This window comes from Heterodontus francisci, chromosome 3 (assembly GCF_036365525.1).
Source record: "Heterodontus francisci isolate sHetFra1 chromosome 3, sHetFra1.hap1, whole genome shotgun sequence".
Lineage (NCBI taxonomy): Eukaryota > Metazoa > Chordata > Chondrichthyes > Heterodontiformes > Heterodontidae > Heterodontus > Heterodontus francisci.
The window spans coordinates 164,067,989-164,090,950 of NC_090373.1; the positions used below are offsets into that span (position 1 = coordinate 164,067,989).

Below are 22,962 nucleotides of genomic sequence, written 5' to 3' on the forward strand. Positions count from 1 at the left end.
CAAATTTAACTGGGATATTGTTGTTTTCCTGTTGACTTTATCACACCTTTTCTGAAACCAACAGGTTAAGCTGGGGCACAGTTCCACAGGTGCCACAAGCCATCTGGCCAATTTCCATTTGAGAGTCTGGACAGTGAATGTGACCAGGTCATTCAATCATGGTGGTGAGGAAGGAATGGGCAGTCCTGGCCTCATCCAATGCCTACACAGGAATATTTTCAGGAAGGGTCACTGGAAAGTTATCAGGAATTAGGAGCATGAAACATATACAATAGCTTTCTAGATCAATATGTCGAGAAACCAACTAGGGAACGGGCAGTTTTGGATCTAGTATTGTGCAATGAAAAAGGGTTAATTAATAAGCTTGTAATAAAGGGGCCTCTAGGGAAGAGTGATCTTAACATGTTAGAATTTTACATTGAGTTTGAAAGTGATTCAGTTAAGTCCGAAACTAGGGTCTTAAATCTAAACAAAGCAAATTATGTAGGTATGAAGGGCGAATTGGCAAAGGTGGTTTAGGAAACTACATTTAAAAGTTATGATGGTAGACAAGCAATGGCTAATATTTAAAGAATTAATACATAATTTGTAACAAATATACATTCCTTTAAGGCACAAAAACCCCACAGAAAAAGTGGTCCAACTGTTGCTAACAAGAAGAGTTAAAGATAGTATTAGAACAAAGGAAAAGGCTTATAATGTTGCTAAAAAGAGAATTTGGGAGAACTTTATAATTCAGCAAAGGATGGCCAAGAACTCGAAAAAAAGAAAAGAGAAAAAAAATGACAGTAGTCTAGCAAGGGATATAAAAACAGATTGTAAATATTTCTATAGGTATGTAGATAGAAAGAAATTAGTGAGAGTAAATGTGGGTCCATTAGAGGCAGAGTCAGGTGAAATTATAATGGGGATTAAAGAAATAGCAGAGACATTAAACAAATACTTTGTATCTATCTTCACAGTAGAAGACACAAAAAATATTCTGGAAATAATGGGGAACCAAGGGTCTATTGAGAATGAGGAACCTAAAGAAATCAGTATAAATAAAGAAATATTACTGGACAAATTAATAGGACTAAGTGGTGTCAAATCCTCTGAACCTGATGACCTGCAGAGATAGTGGATGCATTGGTTTTGATCTTCCAGAATTCCTTCGATTCTAGAACAGCTCCTAAGCATTGGGAGGTAGCGAACATAACCCCACTATTTAAGAAAGGAAGAGAGAAAACGGGGAACTATGGGCCAGTTAGCCAAATATCAGTAGTAGACAACATGCTAGAATTTATTATTAGGGACATGGAATTAATGCAGGCAGATGGGATTAGTACAGATAGGCATTATAGTCGGCATGGACGATGGACGTGGTGGGCCGAAGGGCCTGTTTCTATGCTGTATAACTCTATGACATAGTAACAAGGCACTTAGAAAATCATAGTATGATTAAACAGAGTCTTTTGAGAATGTAACTAGTAAGATGGATAAGGAAAACCAGTGGATTCAATGTGCTTGGATTTTCAAGAAACATTTAATAAGGTGCCACACAAGTGGTTATAACACAAAATTAGGACTCACGGGGTTGGGGATAATATATTAGTATGGATTGAGGATTGGTTAATGGACAGTGGACAGACAGTAGGAATAAATAGGACATTTTCAGACTGGAAGGCTGTAACTAACTGGGTACCGCAAGGGTCAGTACTTGGGCCTCAGACATTTACAATCTATATTAAAGACTTAGAGGAGAGGACTGAGTGTAATGATCCAAGTTTGCTGACAATACTAAGTTAAGTGGGAAAGTAAGCAGTGGGGAGGACACAAAGAGGCTGTAGAAGGATATAGATGGTTTGGGTGAGTGGGCAAGAACATGGCAGATGAAATACAATGTGGTGAAGTGTGAAGTTATCCACTTTGGTAAGAAAAATAAAAATGAATATTTTTTGAATGGTGAGAGACTAGGAAATGTTTGCATTCAGAAGGATGTGGGTATCCTTGTAGATGAATCACAGAACATGCAGATACAGCAAGCAATTAGGAAGGCAAGTGGTATGTTTTCTTTTATTACAAAAGGATTGGAACATGAGAGTAAAGAGGTCTTACTACATTTACACAGGGCATTTGTGAGGCCACCCGTGGAGTACTGTGTGCAGTTTTTATCTCTTGGCCTAAGGAAGGAAGTACTTGCCCAAGAGGGAGTGCAACCAAGGTTCACTAGACTGGTTTGTGGGATGAGGGAATTGTCCTATGAGGAGAGATTGAATAGACTAGGCCTATACTCCCTGGAGTTTAGAAGAATGAGAGATGATATAATTGAAACATACAAAATTCTTAATGGGCTTGACAGTGTAGATGCTGAGAAATCCTGGCTGGGGAATTGGGGCCATAGTTTCAGAATAAGGAGTTGACATTTAGCACTGAGATCAGGAAACATTTTTTCACTCAAAGGGTTGTGAATCTTTGGAATTCTCTAGGCTAGAGAGCTGTGGATGCTCAGTCATTGAGTATATAGAAGACAGATGTCGATAGATTTTTGGCTACTAAGGGATTTAAGGGACATGGGGATAGTCCTGGAAGGTGGAGTTGAGGTAGAAGATCAGCTATGGTCTTGTCGAATGGCAGAGCAGGCTCCAAGGGACAAATGGCCTACTCCAGGTCCTATTTCTTACGTTCTTATGTTCCTTGACAAGGAGTTAAGATGAAGGGGTTAAGGATTTGCCTGGTGCCTTTGACGAATATTCTTCTCAGGATATTGACCCTAGTTTACTTACAGTGAATTGCTGTGTTTACTGCTGCACATTTTCTTGATTGCAAGTAACGACTATAACTCAGTTTTTGAAAAAAACTCAATGTTTAGATAGCACGAGAATAGTGACTCTTGTTGCAATAATGTAAAGCAACAGTAGTCAAAATCGCAATCACCTGGTAATCAGTTGGCATTGCAGATGCACCAGAAGTTGTAGCTGATGTGCCTATTCGAGGCTTCTTGTTTGGAGGTCCCTGATTCAGACTGCTGTCCTGGTTATGCTGGAGGCCTCCTCCAGTTCCTCCTCCACCACCTCCTCCCCCAGCAGCTGTTCCATTTGTCTGTGTGCTGTTTTGTTGTTGGGGTGCTTGCTGCTGCTGTTGATTCTGTTGTGTTGTCTGCTGTTGATGTTGCTGGGTTTGCTGTTGATTCTATTATTCAAGATAATAAACACAGTAATTAATCTCTCTACAACCCTAACAGCCTCATAACCCTGATAACACATACACATTATCTCAGGCTCATATGCACTGAAGAAACACAACTGATAGCAGACACACAATAATTTCATCATTGCAGTGGAGGCAGATTCAATTGAGGCCTTCAAAAGAGAAAACATTTGCAGGGCTATGGGTAAAAGGCAGGGGAGTGGGACCAGGTGAGTTGCTCTTGCAGAGAGCTGGCATGGAACCAACACACTGAATGGCCTCCTACTGTGTTGTAGCCATTCTATGATTCTATGACTGTAATTATTAATATAAATAACCTGAATTCCAGAGGCCCTGATGGTATCAGAGACCCAGAAGTTTAAAGTCACAAATGATGCTTGGCAACAACTAAGTACATATAACTTCACCCACATACCGTTATAACAATGCAACAATGTTTTGGCAGAAGACTATTGGTTCACATAGTGTACCCTTCCAATCCTCGCACCTATTGACCATAATGGATCTTGTATCCCCTTTCTTAATAGGAATTCATTTGGCCCCCTTTTTAAAAAACTGCCATGGCTTTCTGTTCCATTACCTTAGGTGGTAATCTGTTCCACAATTCTATCACTGTTACTAAAAATAAGTTGCCTATTTTCTTGGAATTTCCTGTGTATTTGTACGCAGACACATGTATAATCAAGGTATAAAGCAAACACCTGCCATAAAAGAATGAGGAAACTCAGGCACAAGGGTGCTGCACACCCCAAAATTTCCTCGCTCTTTTACACCATCCATCTGTCGATCTCTGTGCCTGAATATATCATGGCCCATTATAACGCCTCCAGCTCCAGCTAAAGAGCTGTACATGCGAATGTCCTGTAATTACCCTGGTTCAAAACAGGTGTAAAATTAAGGCCAGGATTTTAGGTGCAACAGGAAACAGTAATTTTCTGGTGTTTTATCACAATTTCTTAAAACGATTTTGTTTTCATGATCCTGGCCAAGACCAGCATTTAATTTTCTGGTTTTTTTTAATGCACATTTTGAATATCACATCAAAAATTGAAAAGATTTCATGATTGCATGTTCTTGAATATATGCATGAATGGCTTTAAAAATAAATACATATCTGAGTTTGGCAGATTACTCAGGCCCCAATTGTTTGTGCTGACTTCTGCTCGTTTTTATGTTACAGATTATGTTTTATTTATTTTATTTAGAGATACAGCACTGAAACAGGCCCTTCGAGTCTGTGCCGACCATCAACCACCCATTTATACTAATCCTACAGTAATCCCATATTCCTACCACATCCCCACCTGTCCCTATATTCCCCTGCCACCTACCTATACTAGGGGCAATTTATAATGGCCAATTTACCTATCAACCTGCAAGTCTTTTGGTGGTGGGAGGAAACCGGAGTACCCGGCAAAAATCCACACAGACACAGGGAGAACTTGCAAACTCCGCACAGGCAGTACCCAGAATCGAACCCGGGTCCCTGGAGCTGTGAGGCTGCAGTGCAAACCACTGCGCCGCCCATGATGTTAATGAGATTGACAGGAAATTTGGGTGTAAACGAACATCAGCAAAATGGGTGCATGAATGGCCTTAATTTTAGATGTAACTTCCCAATGATGTCCCGACAGGAAATTCCACCCCGCCTTGCTTTGGAATGTTACACATTGGCTAGTACAATTGTCCATTGCACCGATTTAGTGAAATCTACAAACTTAAGACATCATGGATAATATTCTGTCCTATACATCATTTATTAAAAATATAAACAACAAAGACCCCTATGTGACTCCACTGGCGACCTGTTTTCAGTTCAATGCCTCCCACTCTCGAGCATACTTTGCTGTCTAGCTTCCAGCCATTCATCAAACCAGCCTAACCCTCCGACATCTTTTCCATAGCTATGCACCTTGACAATCAGCGTGTTAGGTGGAAAAATATCAAATTTCTTCCTGAAATATGATAAGCTGCCTCATCTATTACTTTGCTGTTTCCCTCTGCTCTGAGACCAATATTGCATCTCATTTACCGATTAGGCACGCTACAGCCTGCCGGACTGAACACTGAATTCAATAATTTCAGAGCATGACGGGCCCCCCCTTTTTATGTTTAGTTATTTTTTCTTTTTTATTTGGTTATTTTATTTTAGGTTTTTTAGTGTGTTTAGTTTGTTTCTACTGTGCCTACCCACTGCTTCTGTTTTTTAATTTTTTTTTAATGTTTGTGCTTTAGTCAATTCACACCCTCTCCGTACTAACGCTTTGTCTTTCACCACACCATTAACATACCGTTTGCCTTTGTTCCATGACCTTCTGGTCAGTTACTCACTGTAACCCTCTGTACTATCAACACCTCTTTTGTTATCTCTTTCCCCACCCTCCACTTTACTTGCTTAAAATCTTTTACATTTCTAATATTTGTCAGTTCTGATGAACGGTCACTGACCTGAAACATTAACTCTGCTTCTCTCTCCACAGATGCTGGCAGATCTGCTGAGTATTTCCAGCATTTCTTGTTTTTATTTCAGATTTCCAGCATCTGCAGTATTTTGCTTTTATATTATTGCAATATTAATTGTCTGGATTCCAGAGCAATGGCAGCCTTAGCATACTGCAAAACTACTTTACTACAAACAAGTTATTGAATTTTACGCTAGCTTTAGTACACTATTTTTCCCTATGTAATTGTTCAGGCAGCATAAAGCTTTTCTCAATACCCTCTTCATTACCCCTAGCAAGCATTTATTCAGGCCACTGACCTGAAACGTTAATTCTGTTTCTCTCTCCACAGATGTTGCCTGACCTGCTGAGTATTTTCAGTATTTTCTGTTTATTTTCTGTATTTCAGATTTCCAGCATTTACGGTATTTTGCTTAAGATTTTATTACTTATAGCTTGGTACCATTGAACATGTGGTTTTCAATAATTACAAATTGTTGTGTTGAAAATATAAGAAGGGTGGTTTGCTAGTAGGGTGAATAATTGAGTGGCTACAATCTTGTGGTACATATAAAGCAATGTAAGACTTAGGTGGTAGAAATGGGGGAGCTGTTGGGCAACATATACTGCTGATAAAGAAGTGTTTGGAGTACATACCAATAACGTGATGGTAGAGTTGCAGGTTTACATGATTCTACATTTGAAACTATAAGTTGTCTAATCAGACAACCTCGATAACTTTGATGAATGCAAAGGATTTGTCATAGAGTAAACATAATACTATGTATTTACAAGAACCCAGTACCTTGCTGATCATGAATACACAAAATAAAAACTAGCTGGACCAGCCAAGTCATCTAACATAGATTATAGGGACATGTCAGTGAAGCAAATATTTTTCTTAGTATTTTATGTTGAGTTCTATACCTTTTTGTTCAATAGGATGAGGGATGTAAATGTTATTTTGTTCCTTGCATCAAGAACCCCCGGGTTGGGAACAGCATAGATTGGATGCAATACAGAGCGTTTTCCTTAGACTTGCTCAACAGTACATCTCCCTCACTCTATCAATGTTATATTTCTACTTCCTGCACTACCTCATGCAAACCACTAAATGAAATTACTTGATGCATACCAAACTAGGAGGAAATAAGTCTACCAGTGGACAGACATTTCTCATAGACTCCCAGGACTTGGAATATCTTTCATATTTCATAATACTCCAAAATTTCTCTTGGAATACTAATCAAACTAATTCTATTGACTATGCCACCCCTTTTGGGACATTAACTGAGTCAAACTTGAGCAATGCATCCAGATTTTGAAATGATAACCACATCAGTATTTGGACAGAGACTGAAATAACTGAGGTTCAGCTGTCTACTGGCCACTAAAAAAGAACATGGGCTGAATTTTACCAGTCCCTCGATACCATGGGTCGTGGTGGGGAGGCCCGTAAAATGCTAGCGGGAGCAGCCCACCACGATGCCGAGAAGGCCTTGCCAGATATTAGCGACAGTGGAGAGGCCTCGGTGTAGCACCCCCCACCCCGGCCAGGCGGCGGCTGTCCCATGCCGATTTTACGGCCGCCGATTGCACTTTGCGTGCCTTTGGAACTCCGTATGGCGTTTTGAGGTGAGACACTGGTGGGGAGGGGGAAGGAATAAAATTATCATGGCGTGGCAGGGGGAAGCATGGAAAACCTTTTTCATTGGGTGTGGGAATGGTGAGAAGGGGTTGAGGGTCAAAGGGAATAAAGTTTGGGGGGGGGGAAGTTCGGAATGTAAATAAAAGTTTTTTCTGGGGGAAAGGGCAATTTATACACAGATTACCCATTTGGAGGGTGGGAGTCGGGATTTAAAGTTGTATTAAAATTTTATTTTTATTTGGCAGAGACTGTGACCTTTAAAAATTTTAACGTCACTGAAGGGCTTGAAGCCCTTTAAAAATGGCGCCAGCGTCTGTGTGGTGGTGCCGAACACCATTGCCGGGGATGTGGTGACCACCCCCTCGACGTCATAACGGGTGGACGCTGGAGCCCCCGCGCATAATATCACGGGGGCTCGGCGGCAGCACTTCCGTGTCGGAAGGCTGCCGATTTCACAGTGCTGCCGCTGATAAAATTCAGCTCCATGGTTTTCCCAAATACCTGAGATCATCTCTTCATTTCTGCTGACCATGCTCACCTTTCCATAACTGATTTGCAGCCCTCACCATGGCTTTTACTGCACAGAGCTGAACATCTCCGCAGGATCAAATGGAGAAAAGTGAAATGTAAAAAATTGTTAAATCGCTTTCATATTGTACTTTTCTTTAACTGGACCATCGTGAGAAAACTGACAGCAAACTAACTATAGAATGATAAAAATGAGCAAGGGAGTTGAAATTTGAGTTTTCCTCTTCTTGGTGAATTCAAAAGCTGTCTGCAGATTAAATGGGAAGTGGCAGTGGGGAAAGACTTTTATTTTCAGCAGAAAAAACAGTCGGAGATGAAAATGTATTCCACTGAACCTGAGGACTTTCATTGTGATGTTCTGTTGAACAGTCATTAAACACAATTATTAGTTCACTGAATTTCTCCATCTCAGTAACCTAAATGTTAGATGATGGGATAAAAACATATTCCTGGTAGATTGTCACATTACGCAACAGCCTCAAACAATTCTCCAGTTTATATTCTCCAGTTTTGGAGAGGCAATGTAAAATAAAGGGTGCAGGAACAGAGGGATTTGGGGATAAATGTGCACAAATAGTTGAAGATGGCACGGCAGGGTAAGGATGTGGTTAAAAAGGCAAACAGAATCCTGAGCTTGAAAACTGAGGCATTGAGTACAAAAGCAAGGACGTTATGAAGAACCTATATAAGACTCTGGTTCAGCCTCAATTGGAGTATTGTGCCAATTCTGGGCATCGCACTTTAGGAAGGATGTGAAGACTTTAGAGAGGCTGCAGAAAAGATTTACGAGAACGGTTCCAGGAATGTGGGACTTCAGTTATGTGGATAGTTTGAAGAAGCTGGGATTGTTCTCCTTAGAGAAGGTTGAGAGGCGTTTTGATAGAAGACTCCTTTGATAGCACTTTCCGAACCCGCGACCTCTCCGCCTAGAAGGACAAGGGCAGCAGATGCATGGGAACACCACCACCTGCAAGTTCCCCTTCAAGCCACACACCATCCGGACTTGGAACTAGATCGCTGTTCCTTCACTGTCGCTGGGTCAAAATTCTGGAACTCCCTTCCTAACAGCACTGTGGGTATACCTATCCCACATGGACTGCAGCTGTTCAAGAAGGCAGTTCACCACCACCTTCTCAAGGGCAATTAGGGATGGGCAATAAATGCTGGTCTAGCCAGCGACGCCCACATCCCATGAACGAATAAAAAGAAAATTATGAGGGGTCTAGACAGAGTAGATATATTGCTGGAAGGGTCGAGAACCAGAGAACGCTGATTTAAGGTGACAGGCTAACAAACCAACGGAAACACAAAGAAAAATGTTTTTATGCAGCGAGTGATTAGGATCTGGAATGCACTGCCTGAGAGTGTGGTAGAGGCAGATATAATCAGGGCTTTCTAAAGGAACTGGATAAACACCTGAATGGAAAAAAATTGTAGGGCTATGGGGAAAGGGCGGGCACGTGGGACTAGCTGAGTTGCTTTTGCAGAAGGCCGGCACAGGCACGACAGGCTGAATAGCCTCCTTCTGTGTTGTTACCATTCTATGATAAATGGTATTTCAACAGAAAACCACTGACACTAAGTTTATTATTGTTTGTGAATCAACTGTAGAAATACCAGTTACTTTGTTCCAGTCATGTGAATTTCCTGCTTATTCAATAAGATATGCGCAACAAAGATAAAATACTATTGTCATAACATGATCTTCACTGTAATTGTTCTGCATCCTGAAAGGCTTATGGAAACTTATTTCACATGTGACCCATTTAACTTTTGGAGGACTGCAGTAATGAATGACCTTTGATCATTACCAAAATATAACAAGAATACATTCTCCATTCTCATGGTCTACCTTGTGCTTTTCAAATTTTGTTTTTCAAGGATGGGAGATTTCTATCTGCTTAGCAGTGCTCACAGGTAAAGGTGCTGTCCTGAGGTCAGGTGTTTCTCAACAGAGTGTGAATTACAGTGGCAGAAGCCACAGTAGTCTTTGGAAAGAAAGTCAGTTAACTTTGGTTTTACAATTTGCAACAAGTTTCATAAAAGCAAATTGCTGAAATCCATTCATGAAGCTCATTCCATTAATGGAGTATTCTTTTGCAGGTGGAAGGATGAATTTGTCACCTTTTGATGAAGTTACACCCTAAACATGAACATTTTTCTGTTGTATATTTTCAACATTTTCTGTTTGATTTCTGATTTCCAGCAATTCTGGTTTTCGTTTCACCCTAACCTCAAATGTCATCACCACTTTAAAGGTAAAAGTATATAATCCAATTAGGCTATATCAGTTTCATAATGGAAACTTAATTTTAAACATTAACATAATGGCTTTAGAAGTGCTGAATACATAAACCACATAGGGAGAATGATAAAGAAAATACAGCACAGAAGACAACTTTTTGGCCCAACCAGTCCATACCAGTATTAATGCTCCATTTGAGCCTCCTCCCATCCTTCCACAGAGGGGAGGCAGTGGCATAGTGGTAATGTCACTGAACTAGTAATCCAGCGGCCCAGGCTAATGGACTGGCAGCACAGGTTCAAATCCCACCACGGCAGCTGGTGGAATTTAAATTCAATTAATAAAAATATGGAATTGAAAGCTAGTCTCAGTAATGGGGCCATGAAACTATCATCGATTGTCATAAAAACCCCTCTGGTTCACTAATGTCCTTTAGGGAAGGAAATCTGCCGTCCTTACCTGGTCTGGCCTACATGTGACCCAGACCCACAGCAATGCGGCTGACTCTTAACTACCCTCTGAAATGGCCTCGCAAGCCATTCAGTTGTCAAGGGCAATTAGGGATGAACAACAAACGCTGGTCTTGCCAGTGACGCCCACATCCCATGAAAGAATAAAAAAATCTAAATCTACCAGCAGAACCCTCTACTCCTTTCTTTCTCATATGCTTATCTAGATTCCCCAGAAATGCATCTATACTAGTCACCTCAACTACTCCCTGTGGTAGCGACTTCTAAATTCTCACACTCTCTGGGTAAAGAAGTTTCTTCTAAATTCCCTATTTGATTTCTTGGTGACTATCTTATATTGATGGCCTGTAGATTTGCTTTTCCCCACAAGTGGAAACCCTCTGTCTGTATCTGCTCCATCAAAACCTTTCATAATTCTAAAAACCTCTATTAGGTCACCCCTCAGTCTTTTCTTTTCAAGAGAAAAGAGACCCAGGCTATTCAACCTTTCCTGATAGGTATAACTTCACAATTCTGGTATCATCCTTGCAAATCTGTTTTGTACCTTCTCCGTACCTATATGTCCTTTTTATAACATGACGACCAGAACTGTACTCCACATGTGATCTAACCAAGGTCTAATACAAGTTTAGGATGAATTCTCTACTTTCAAATTCTATCCCTCTAAAAAGAAACCTTGGTTTGTTTTTGTTATGACCTGTTGACCTGCTTTGCAACTTTTTTGGTTTGTGTATTTATACTTCCAGATCCCTTTGCTCCTTCTATTTTCCAAGTAAAATGTAACCTCCTTACTTTTCTTTACCAAAATGTAATACCTCACGCTTATCTGTGTTGAAATTCACTTGCCAATTATATACCAATTCTGCAAGTTTATTAGTTTCTTCTTGTAATTTGTTGCAATCTTCCTCAATGTTGACTATCCCTCCCAATTTGATGTTGTCGGCAAATGTATAAATTGTGGGCTGGATTTTACTGAAAGCCCTGAGGTCTGGCTGCCAGGGCTGGAAGGGGGAGCCACTGCCGCTCAGGAGTAGGCCATTTGGCCCATTGAGCCAGCTGATAATCTACCTCTACGCCATTATTTCCCACAATCCCCATATCCCTTGATGTCATTAAATACTTATCCTACTGCTTTATAAGTGATTAGGCATGAATGTAAGATTGTTAGAAAGACCATGCCCACCCAGCCACTGGCAATGGCCAGGGTCCCGGTCAGTCAGAGATAACTCCTGCACTACCACTACTGAGTGGCCACATGCAGGAAGCATTCCTATGGCATCATCATGGACAGTCAGGCTGCCACCGGCATAGGCGTGGGGCTTGGCTTTGGCAAGCGATTAACAATGGTCATTTCTGTGCTTGCAGGAGTAGGAATATGGGATTAGTATAAATGGGTGGTTGATGGTCAGCACAGACTCGGTGGGCTGAAGGGCCTGTTTCAGTGCTGTATCTCTAAATAAAATAAAATGCCAAAGAAAGGGCCAAGACCAGCGCCATGTCCCTTATCTGGCCTCCTGATGCCGATGGAGGAGGAGACACTGGAACTCAGAGGAAGCATGAGGCCCAGTCCATCGCAGATGATGAAACAGGAGTGGAGCCCTGAGCAAATGGCCTAATGGATGGGCACAAGAGAGCTTCTGGCCAACACAAGGCATTGTGCTCATACGTCCACACTGGTCGTGTGGAGCTCCACACTAGGAGTAGTGTGAAGGATGTGATGAAATGCGCATTACCCTCTAATTAATCTTCTCTCTCACGCAGGTCAAGGACAAGAATAGACAGCTATTGTGACGGGAGGACAGCCATCCACCTCTGAGGAGGGGACCTCTGAGGGTCCACCTTCACATTTTTCCCCTGCACCTTCCACCAGCACAGATACTCTCACATCAGTGATTATCTGTTTGTGCATAGATTTGGGGTACACAGCCTGGTGAGCACACAGCAGACGTGCCCAAGCAGATGACGGAAGCTGTGACAGCCAAAACCACTGACAGTCGGAGGACTATGGGAGGCCAGGGTGATGCTGAGCCTCAGGCTAATTACATGCCTCTGGAGTGATCAGCAATGTGGCAGATGCTGGAGCTGTAGCGTGAGGTGTGGGAACATCTGGTGGAACTTTCAGATGCTATGCACACTCTGGAACGGATGATGGAAGAATCCATCCAGGTCATGAGTGCCATGTTTCTGGCATGTGCGTGCTTGGTTTCCTTCATCGAGAGACTGGCAATCCTCATGGAGAGCCGTGTTCAGCAAACCACTCAGTGGATGTCAGAGATGTACGCAGACCTGCATGCCATCGCCTCCTCCATGATCTCTGTGGAGTAATGGCTGGGCGAGAGGGGCACGAGGCGCCTGGACTCACCGCCAGGTCCTCAAACACCAAGTAAGCAAGGAGGTACATGTGTGCCCTGAAAGGGCAGAGGAGTGGCAGCTTGATGCATCTGGAGGCTGCTCTCAGGACACTCCTGGCGTGGGCAGTTGCTCCTCCTTCTTTTCTTCGGCCTCCTTATCTCGAGAGACAATGGGTAAGCACCTGGAGGTGGTCAGTGGTGTGTGGAGCAGTGCCTGGAGTGGCTATAAAGGCCAATTCTAGAGTGACAGGCTCTTCCACAGGTGCTGCAGAAAACTTTGTTTGTCGGGGCTGTTACACAGTTGGCTCTCCCCTTGCGCCTCTGTCTTTTTTCCTGCCAACTGCTAAGTCTCTTCGACTCGCCACACTTTAGCCCCGCCTTTATGGCTGCCCGCCAGCTCTGGCGAACGCTGGCAACTGACTCCCACGACTTGTGATCAATGTCACAGGAATTCATGTCGCGTTTGCAGACGTCTTTAAAGCGGAGACATGGATGGCCGATGGGTCTGATACCAGTGGCGAGCTCGCTGTACAATGTGTCTTTGGGGATCCTGCCATCTTCCATGCGGCTCACATGGCCAAGCCATCTCAAGCCCCGCTGACTCAGTAGTGTGTATAAGCTGGGGATGTTGGCCGCCTCGAGGACTTCTGTGTTGGAGATATGGTCCTGCCGCCTGATGCCAAGTATTCTGCGGAGGCAGCGAAGATGGAATGAATTGAGACGTCGCTCTTGGCTGACATACGTTGTCCAGGCCTCGCTGCCATAGATTAGATTAGAGATACAGCACTGAAACAGGCCCTTCGGCCCACCGAGTCTGTGCCGACCATCAACCACCCATTTATACTAATCCCATATTCCTACCAAACATCCCCACCTGTCCCTGTATTTCCCTACCACCTACCTATACTAGGGGCAATTTATAATGGCCAATTTACCTACCAACCTGCAAGTCTTTTGGCTTGTGGGAGGAAACCGGAGCACCCGGAGAAAACCCACGCAGACACAGGGAGAACTTGCAAACTCCACACAGGCAGTACCCAGAATCGAACCCGGGTCCCTGGAGCTGTGAGGTTGCGGTGCTAACCACTGCGCCACCCAGAGCAAGGTACTGAGGACACAGGCTTGATACACTCAGACTTTTGTGTTCCGTGTCAGTTCACCATTTTCCCACACTCTCTTGGCCAGTCTGGACATAGCAGTGGAAGCCTTTCCCATGTGCTTGTTGATTTCTGCATCTAGAGACAGGTTACTGGTGATAGTTGAGCCTAGGTGGGTGAACTCTTGAACCACTTCCAGAGCGTGGTCGCCAATATTGATGGATGGAGCATTTCTGACGTCCTGCCCCATGATGTTCGTTTTCCTGAGCCTGATGGTTAGGCCAAATTCATTGCAGGCAGCTGCAAACCTGTCGATGAGACTCTGAAGACACTCTTCAGTGTGAGATGTTAAAGCAGCATCGTCAGCAAAGAGGAGTTCCCTGATGAGGACTTTCCGTACTTTGGACTTCGCTCTTAGACGGGCAAGGTTGAACAAACTGCCCCCTGACCTTGTGGGACACCCCCTTTGTAATTAACACCAGTACCTGATGTAGCCACAAGGACAGAGATGTCTCCTGCATTTGTGCAGGAGATCCTCAACATGACGGGGCCCTCCAGGCCTCAGGCAGCCAGAGATCGACCGCCGAGGTCACCTAAAGACTCGAGGCAACGAGGTCAGCAGCCTGACTCCACCTTAGCTGACAGTGAAAGGGGAGAACCATGTAGGAACACACGTAAGAGATTAAAGAAGAGAACTGAGCTGCACCTGGAGTTCACGGGTTTATACTCTGTTAATGTATACGGCCTTGCATTTTTTTGTTCTCCAATAAATGTGTAATGTTGCAAGGCAAGAGGAATCCTTTCATTTCTGGCAGCCTGCTCGGCTTTCAGCAGTACATTGGCTCCCTCAAACGATGTGACAGGATGGACTACATCATGTGCGAGCAATGCATTCCCCATGTTGCAGTCTAATGTCTCAATGGGTACAGGTAAATGGTAAGGGCAATAAGGGAAACAGCAACGGGGCTGTAGAAGGCTGCAGCTTTACTGGATTTCATGGATCTGTCATTAAGGACCTGAAACGTGCCTATATTAGTGTGTTGCGAGCCTCCCTTGCACATATCTCATTGCACTTTGCCTGTGGTCCCATGAGTTTGTCATCATGCAGTGGCTGGTCAGCATCTTCCTACATCGTTGCAGGAAGCAAGATAAGGGCCCATGGAGTTGGGGGTAAATACTAGCATGAATAGAGGACTGGTTAACGGACAGGAAGCAAGGGGCTGGATTTGACGTCGGGCGGACAGGAGCTGGCCACTGACGTAAAATTCATTGGCGAGCCCACTTCCGCCTAGCCTGGGGATCAGTTCCGTATTTTATGGGTCCCCAGGCTTTAATTGTTCCAAGGCGGAACTTCCACCAACTCATCGGGCCAGCAAATCTTAGTCCCAGCAGCACCACTGGGAGTGGTGGCCACTGCTGGGACTGCAGCCCAGCTGAGGACATGGAGCCCGGACTGCAGGTAAGTTTGGGTTGCCTCGCCGGGGGTAATCAGTCATGCTCCGGTGAGGCAAGGGTGGTCGTTTGGGGGGAAGGTGGGGAGGGGGGGGGGGCTTCTTAGGTTCTGGGAGTGGTTGGGGAAGTGGGGGCAGTTCTCAATCGGGCACCCTGTGCCCAATTGTCAGGGCCCCCCTCCCCCAACGGGGGACTGGGAGGCCGCCAACTTTCATCGGGTGGCCTTTCCTGACTCCAGGACGCCCGCATGCTACGGTTAAAATCCTCGTGGAGGCGGGCGAAGGCCCTTAAGTGGCCGTTAATTGGCAACTTAAAGGCCTTGATTGGCCTGGGGCGGGCAGCCCGTTTTCCACCCCCCTGCCCTACGTAAAGTGGGGGGGAGGTGGGAGCAGGTCATGAAGGCCTCCCGGAGCCTCCCGCTCCATTTTATGCCCCCCCCACCGCCACCATCCGGCTCGCTGAGGTGGTGTAAAATTCCAGCCAAAGAGTGGGCATAAACAGGACATTTTCAAATTGGCAGGCAGTGAATAGTGGAGTGCCGCAAGGATCAGTGCTGGGGCCTCAGCTATTTACATTCTATATTAATGACTTGGATGAAGAGACAGAGAGTAACGTATCTAAGTTTGCTGATGATACAAAGGTAGGTGGAAAGATAAGCTGTGGGGAGGACACAGAGAGGCTGCAAAGAGATATAGACAGGTTAAATGAGTGGGCAACAAGATGACAGATGGAATATAATCTAGGGAAGTGTGAAGTTATTCACTTTGGTCATAAGAAAATAAAAGCAAAATATTTTTTCAAAGGTGTGAAACTTGTAAGTGTTGATCTTCAAAGAGACTTGGGTGTGCTCGTACAAGGAATGCAGAAAGTTAGCATGCAGGAGCAGCAATTAGGAAGGCAAATGGCATGTTGGCCTTTATCACAAGGGGATTGGAGTACGGGAATAAAGAAGTCTTGGTCCAATTGTACAGGGTTTTGGTGAGACCACATCTGGAATACTGTGTGCAGTTTTGGTCTCCACATTTAAGAAAGGATCCTCTTGCATTGGAGGTGGTATAGCGAAGGTTCACTAAATTAGTTCCTGGGATGAGGGGTTGTCCTATGATGAGAGGCTGAGTAAAATGGGCCTGTATTCTCTGGAGTTTAGATGAATTAGAGAAGAATGAGTATGTTTCTACTTGAAACTTACAGGATTCTGAAGGGTCTGGATAGGGTAGACACTGAGAGATTGTTTCCGTTGGTTGGGGAACTAAACCTTGGGGCATAGTCTCAGGATAACAGGACGATCATTTAGGACTGAAATGAGGAGAAATTATTTCACTCGAAGAGTTGTGAATCTTTGGAATTCTCTAGCCCAGAGGGTTGTGGATGCTCCATCATTGAATACATTTAAGGCTGGGATAGACAGATTTTTGGTCTCCCAGGGAATCAAGGGATGTGACGAGTGGGCGGGAAAGTTGAATTGAAGCCTAAGATCAGCCATAATCATACTGAATGGTGGAACAGACTTAATGGGCCATATGGTCAACTCCTTCTCCTATTTTGTGTGTTCTTGTGCATCGAGCTCCACGATATCCTCATTGTTCAAAGCTTCTCCCCTCTGTAGCGCCAGGTTGTGCAGTGCATAGCACATCGCTACAATGCACAAGACCCTTGCTGGGATATACTGAACCAGATCAATTGAGGTATCTGAACCACATCTTCAGATGGCCTACAGCCTGCTCGAAGGTTGCACAAATTGTCCTGTGGCAGGTGTTGTATCTCTCCTCCGCATCAGTGCTTGGGTTCCTCACAGGCATCAGTAGCTATGTCTTCACTGGGTTTCCCTCATCACCCAGTATCCATCACTGAAGGCGCATGGGGGGTCGGTAAAGGTCTGGCACCTGGGACTGCCTTAGTATGTAGACGTCATGGCTGCTCCCCAGGAACTGTGCACAGACCTGAAGGAAACGTTTGTGGTGGTTGCAGCTACATTGAGCAAGTGGAAGCCCTTCCTGCTGAGGAAGGCTGCTGCCTGGTCTGTAGAAGCTGTCAAGCATGCCCCCCACCTGCCAAGAATGAGGGACATTAATTTCGCCACATGAACATTAAACTTCAAATTGTGCTGGGAAGAAAAGAGGGCCTATTACAAGGAATTGCCAGGCCTCTAGCCAGAAAGACATTTTTGCATACTAGCAGACAGTGTTGGAACAAAGGAACCAGTCCCTCCTCCTCAATACACAGAACGGACGTGGTCAGACCAGTTTAGTCACATGACTAACTGGCTGTTGCAGAGTTTTGAACTGAGAGTTTTAAACTGGAGAAAACAGTGTTTGAAGTCAGAAAGCTCCTGGCTCCTGGATTGAGAACATTTATTTCCTGTCTACTCCCATCTCTTTCTCACCAGCTTTGGAATCCATTGAAGACACATGAACCCCAAGAGAGAAAAGTCTCCTACAGTGAACTAGGTTTAAGAAGAATACAAGGCCACAACAAAAAGCAAGAATTACCTACAAGCAAGAACTACCTACAAAAGGACTCTACAGTGAGCTCCAAGCACAGTAACAAGAAACTCTTCAAATATTGCCTCAAACCTCTCCACTTTATTTTTCTTCTGCTCTTTTCTGTTCCTATCTGCATGTGTGTATCATGTATGCATGCTAGCTTGGGCGCATCGTGTATCTGTAGGCAATAACCGATTTAGAGTTTAAGTTTCAATTTTATAAATTTCACTTTTCTTCTTTAAACCTAAGAAGGCCTGTCTGTGCTCATTTCTTTACCTTATAATTGGAAAGCAGTGAACAAGGATTCACCAAGGGAGCTCAAAACACGGTGTGTTTAAAAATAAAACCCTGTTACAGTAAGACCAGGTAAAGGCTGAAAGGGACCCCGCGACACCTTTCTCACCTGGATGTAACAAAGTCTTGATTGCCACATGCATGCAGTCGATGACACTCTGCACCTGGGGAATCCAGTAATGGGCCCGAACCCTATGCCTCTCTCAGCTTGACTGTCTGGATTGGTACAAAAGAACACGTACTGGCTGGCCCTCTTGAAGATAGTATTGGTGCATTTGTGAGGCTGAAAGCTTCTTGAATAGCATGCTTATAGATGTGGTCACCCCGCAGGAAGAGAGGGAATGGGTGGCTGCCAGGCAGTCAAGGAGGAACAGACAGGTAGTGCAGGAGTCCCCTGAGTGTATCTCACTCTCAAACCAGTATTTAGTTCTGAATACTGAGGAGAGTGATGGTTAATCTGGGGAGTGCAGCCACAGCCAAGGTCATGGCATCATGGCTGGCTCAGCTGCAAAAGGCGGGATGGGTGGGGGGTGGTTATGAGGAAAACTGAAAGAGCAATAGTGATAGAGATTTGATAGTCAGGGGAACAGACAGTCATTTCTGTGGTTGCAGATGTGAATCCAGGATGGTGTGTTGCCTCCCTGGTGCCAGGGTCAAGGATGTCACCAAATGGCTGCAGAGTACCCTAAGGTGGGAGGGTGACCAGCCAGCAGTCGTGGTCCACATTGGAACCAATGACATAGGTAGGGAGAGGAATGTGGTCCTGTAGAAAGAGTTTAATGAGCTAGGTAAGAAATTAGCAAGCAGGGCCTCAAAAGTAGTAAACTCCGGATTACACCCAGTACCGCAAGTGTGTATAGAAATAAGAGGATAGTGCAGATGAATGCACAGCTGGAAAGATGGTGCAGGAGGGAGGGTTTTAGATTCCTGGGGCACTAGGACCAGTTCTGGAGAAGGTGAGACCTGTACAGGTTGGCCAGGTTGAACCTGAGCAGAGCTGGGACAAATTTGCTTGTGGAGCAATTTGCTACTGCTACTGGGGAGGGTTTAAACTAACTTGGCAGGTGTCTGGGAACCAGGAGATAATACAAGAGAGGAACATCAAGGTGCACAGAGAATTGGAAAAGACAGATAGCACTAGAGTAGGAAATAGTAAAGTATTAAATGGGGTCAGAGTGAGAGTGTTAGTACTAGAGAAGGGAGTGGTTCCGTATTAGATGGAAGTGGACTGAGAAGGATTATGAGGTATTCAAAGACAGGATTACTATGCACAAAGTGTGATGAATAAGGTTGGTGAGCTACAAGCACAAATAGCAGTATGGGAATATGATGTAGTGGCACTAACGGAAACATAGTTTAAAAATAGCCAGGGCTGGGTGCTTGATATACAAGGATATAAAGTGTTCAGAGAAGATAGAGAAGATAAAAAGGAAGGTGGGGTAGCAGTACTCATTAGGTAAGACATTGCAATGCTGGAAAGAGGGGATGTCCTTGAAGGGGCAAGGAAAAAATTCATTCGGTTAGAGTTGAGAAGCACAAAGGGTATGATCACACTACTAGGGGTATTCTATGGGCCTCCAAATAGTGAGAGAGAGAGATAGAGGAGCATATCTGCAGGGAAATCACAGAGATGTGCAAGAACTTTAGAGTGGCAATATAGGGGGGCTTTAATTACCCAAATATTGATTGCAATAATTTTAGAGTAAAGAATAAGGAGGGGGAGGAATTCCTCAAATGTGTTCAGAAAAACTTCCTTGATCAGTATGTTCTCAGTGCAACTAGAAAAGAGGCATTGCTGGATCTGGTGCTGGGAAATGGGGTGGGCCAAGTGTCTGTGGGGGAGAACTTGGGTAAGAGTGATCATCGTATCAAAAAGTTTAGACTGGTAAAGCAGAAACGCAAGGAACAAAATAAGGTAGAATGTCCAGATTGGAAGAATTTCAACGCAAGGGGAAGGGATCTAGCCAGGGTAGAATGAAACCAAAGACTGACAGGAAGAACTGTATCAGAACAATGGGTTATCTTTAAGGAAGAGATGCTTCAGGTACAGGCTAGGAACATTCCAACAAGGCTGAAAGGTAAGGGAACCAAGAACAGGGCTTCTTGGTTGACGAGGAAGAGAGAGATGATGATGAAACAAAAAAGAGGGTGTATGATGCATGTCAGGTTAACTAATCAAGTGAGAACCAGGCCATATACAGTAAGTTGAGAGGGGAGGTGAAGAGGAAACTAAGACTGGGAAAGAGAGAATATGAAAATAGAATGGCAGTCAACATAAAAGGGAACCCAAAGATCTTCTACTGGCATGTAAATAGTAAGCGAGTAGTAAGAGGAGGCGTGGGGCCTATTAGGGACAGGAAGGGTAACATATGCTTAGAGGCACAGGGAAAGGCTAATATACTTACTGAGTACTTTGTATCAGTGTTCACTAAGGAAATGGATGCTGACAAAATATTGGTAGAAGCCGAGAGAGTAAAGGCAATGGATAGGATAAAAATTCAGAGGGGGGAGGTGCTAAAAAGGTTGGCTATGCTTAGGGTTGATAAGTCACCAGGTCCGGATTGTTTGCATCCCAGGTTGCTTAAGTAAGTGGGAATGGAGATAGCGGAAGGGCTGGCCATATTCTTCCAATCTTCCCTGGATATGGGGGAGGTGCCAGAGGATTGGCAAATGTAACACCTTATACAAGAAAGGATGTAAGGACTGTCCTAGCAACTACAGGTTAGTTAGTTTAGCATCAGTGGTGGGTACGGTTTTGGAAACAATAATCAGGGAAAATATCAACGGACACTTAAGAGAGGTTAATTAAGGATAGCCAGCATGGATTTGTAAAAGGCTTCTTCGAATTTGTAAAATTCTGTGATGATATAACAGAGAAGGTTGACGAAGGAAATGCAGTGGATGTTGTTTATTTGGATTTAAAGAAAGCTTTTGATAAAAGGCTGGTTATCAAAACTGAGGCTCATAGAATAGGAACGTCAGTGTCCAGTTGGATAGAAAATTGGCTTAAGGACAGAAAACAGCAAGTCGTAGTAAATGGTTGCTTTTCAGACTGGAGGATGGTAGCCAGTGGTGTTCCCTAAGAGTCAGTGCTGGGACCACTGCTTTTTTTGCTACATATAAATGACTTGGATCTTGGAATACAGAGTAGAATCTCAAAATTTGCTAACGACACCAAACCTACAGGTGTGGCAAACAGTGGGGATGATATGAACCACCTGCAACAGGACATAGATAGGCTAGCAGAATGGGCAGACAGGTGGCGGATGGAATTTAATACTGAAAGTGTGAGGTGATGCATTTTGGCAAAAGGAATAGAGAGAGGCAATATATACTTAATGGCACAGTTCTAAAGTGTGCAGGAACAGAGGGACTGGGGGGTGCACGTGCTTCGATCTTTGAAGGTAGCAGGACATATTGAGAGAGCGGTTAGTAAAGCATATGGGATCTTGGGCTTTATAAATAGAGGAAGTTATGCTGAACTTTTATAAAGATCTGGTTAGGTCCCAACTACAGTATTGTGTCCAGTTCTGGTCATCACACTTTAGGAAGGATGTGAGGGTCCTTAACAGGGTGCAGAGGAGATTTACCAGAATGGTTCTAGGGATGGGGGATTTTAGTTACAAAGTTAGGTTGGAAAAGCTGGGTTTATTTTCCTTAGAACAAAGGAGATTGAGAGGAGATTTAATAGAAGTGTACAAGATTATGACAGGCTTAGATAGGTTAGACAAAGAAAAACTGTTACAATTAACAAATGGTACAAGGACAAGGGGACACAAATTGAAAGTTTTGGGCAAAAGATGCAGGAGGAATAGGAGGAAGCACTTTTTTATGCAGCGGGTGGTAATGACCTGGCACACGCTGACCACAAGTGTGGTGGAAGTGGAGACAATGACTTCAAGAGGAAGTTGGATGTCCACCTGAGAGAAATAGACTTGCAGGGCTATGGGGATCAAGCTGGGGAGTGGGACTGACAGCATAACTCAGTGGAAAGCAGGCATGGACTTGATGGGCTAAATGGCCTTCCTCTGTGCCGTAAATGACAATGACTCTCTGGTAACCTTCTCAATGCAGCGATCTCACACATATCTCTAAAAGATCCCTGGAATGATCCTGAGGCCTAGAAATTCATCACCATGGTGACCTTCAACGGCACAGGCAATGGGGGCCCACCACTTCCCATTTGGTTTGCTTGTCTTCCATCATAGCACACTGATCTGTGAGGGCCTCCCAGACTTCAGCTTCACTGCTGCTCTGACATTTGCAAGAATCTGAGCCTCTGATCTTCTGCACACAAGAGGCCCTTCTGTGCCCTCCTCCTGCGTTCCCCTTTCAAGGCTGAAGCTCCTGGTGGCCCTCAGGTTACTGCTGGCCGACTGCCTGTGGTTACAGCTCTCTCTGTCTGTGATGCTCCTCCTCCCTGGAAGTCTCGCAGTCTGAGTGAAGGAGGCCCATGGCAGACAGCTGCATTCAGTTTCCAGGGCATCTCCTTGTTCTATTCACACAACTATCACTTCTGAGATGGCTCTCAAGTGGTATGCCCCAACTGTGCAGGCACGTTTGTCCCTGCTCCCGACTGCCAATGCTAATGCCCATGCTGTTCCACGCTCCCTGCAAGTCACGCTAGTGTTCCCAATGGCTGCCATTTACAGCCAGCACTGACCTCCCACCAATCCCCCACCTCCTTATACCTGGCGAGACTCTAAAGCTCCATGGTTCCCCTGCACTCTTTGTAAAATTAGAAATCCTGGTAAAATTGCAGTC

At 44.3% G+C, this 22,962-nt stretch overlaps 1 protein-coding gene across 6 annotated transcripts in view; it reads right to left on the bottom strand.

Moving 5' to 3' along the window:
• Positions 1–22,962, bottom strand: part of cdk19 (cyclin dependent kinase 19) — a 308,467-nt gene that overhangs the window by 32,502 nt on the left and 253,003 nt on the right. For all 6 annotated transcript variants that reach the window (XM_068027312.1, XM_068027313.1, XM_068027309.1 and 3 more), the window contains one exon: positions 2,917–3,171. In XM_068027312.1, coding sequence (XP_067883413.1) covers positions 2,917–3,171 — 255 coding nt within the window. The remainder of the gene's footprint in view (positions 1–2,916; positions 3,172–22,962) is intronic.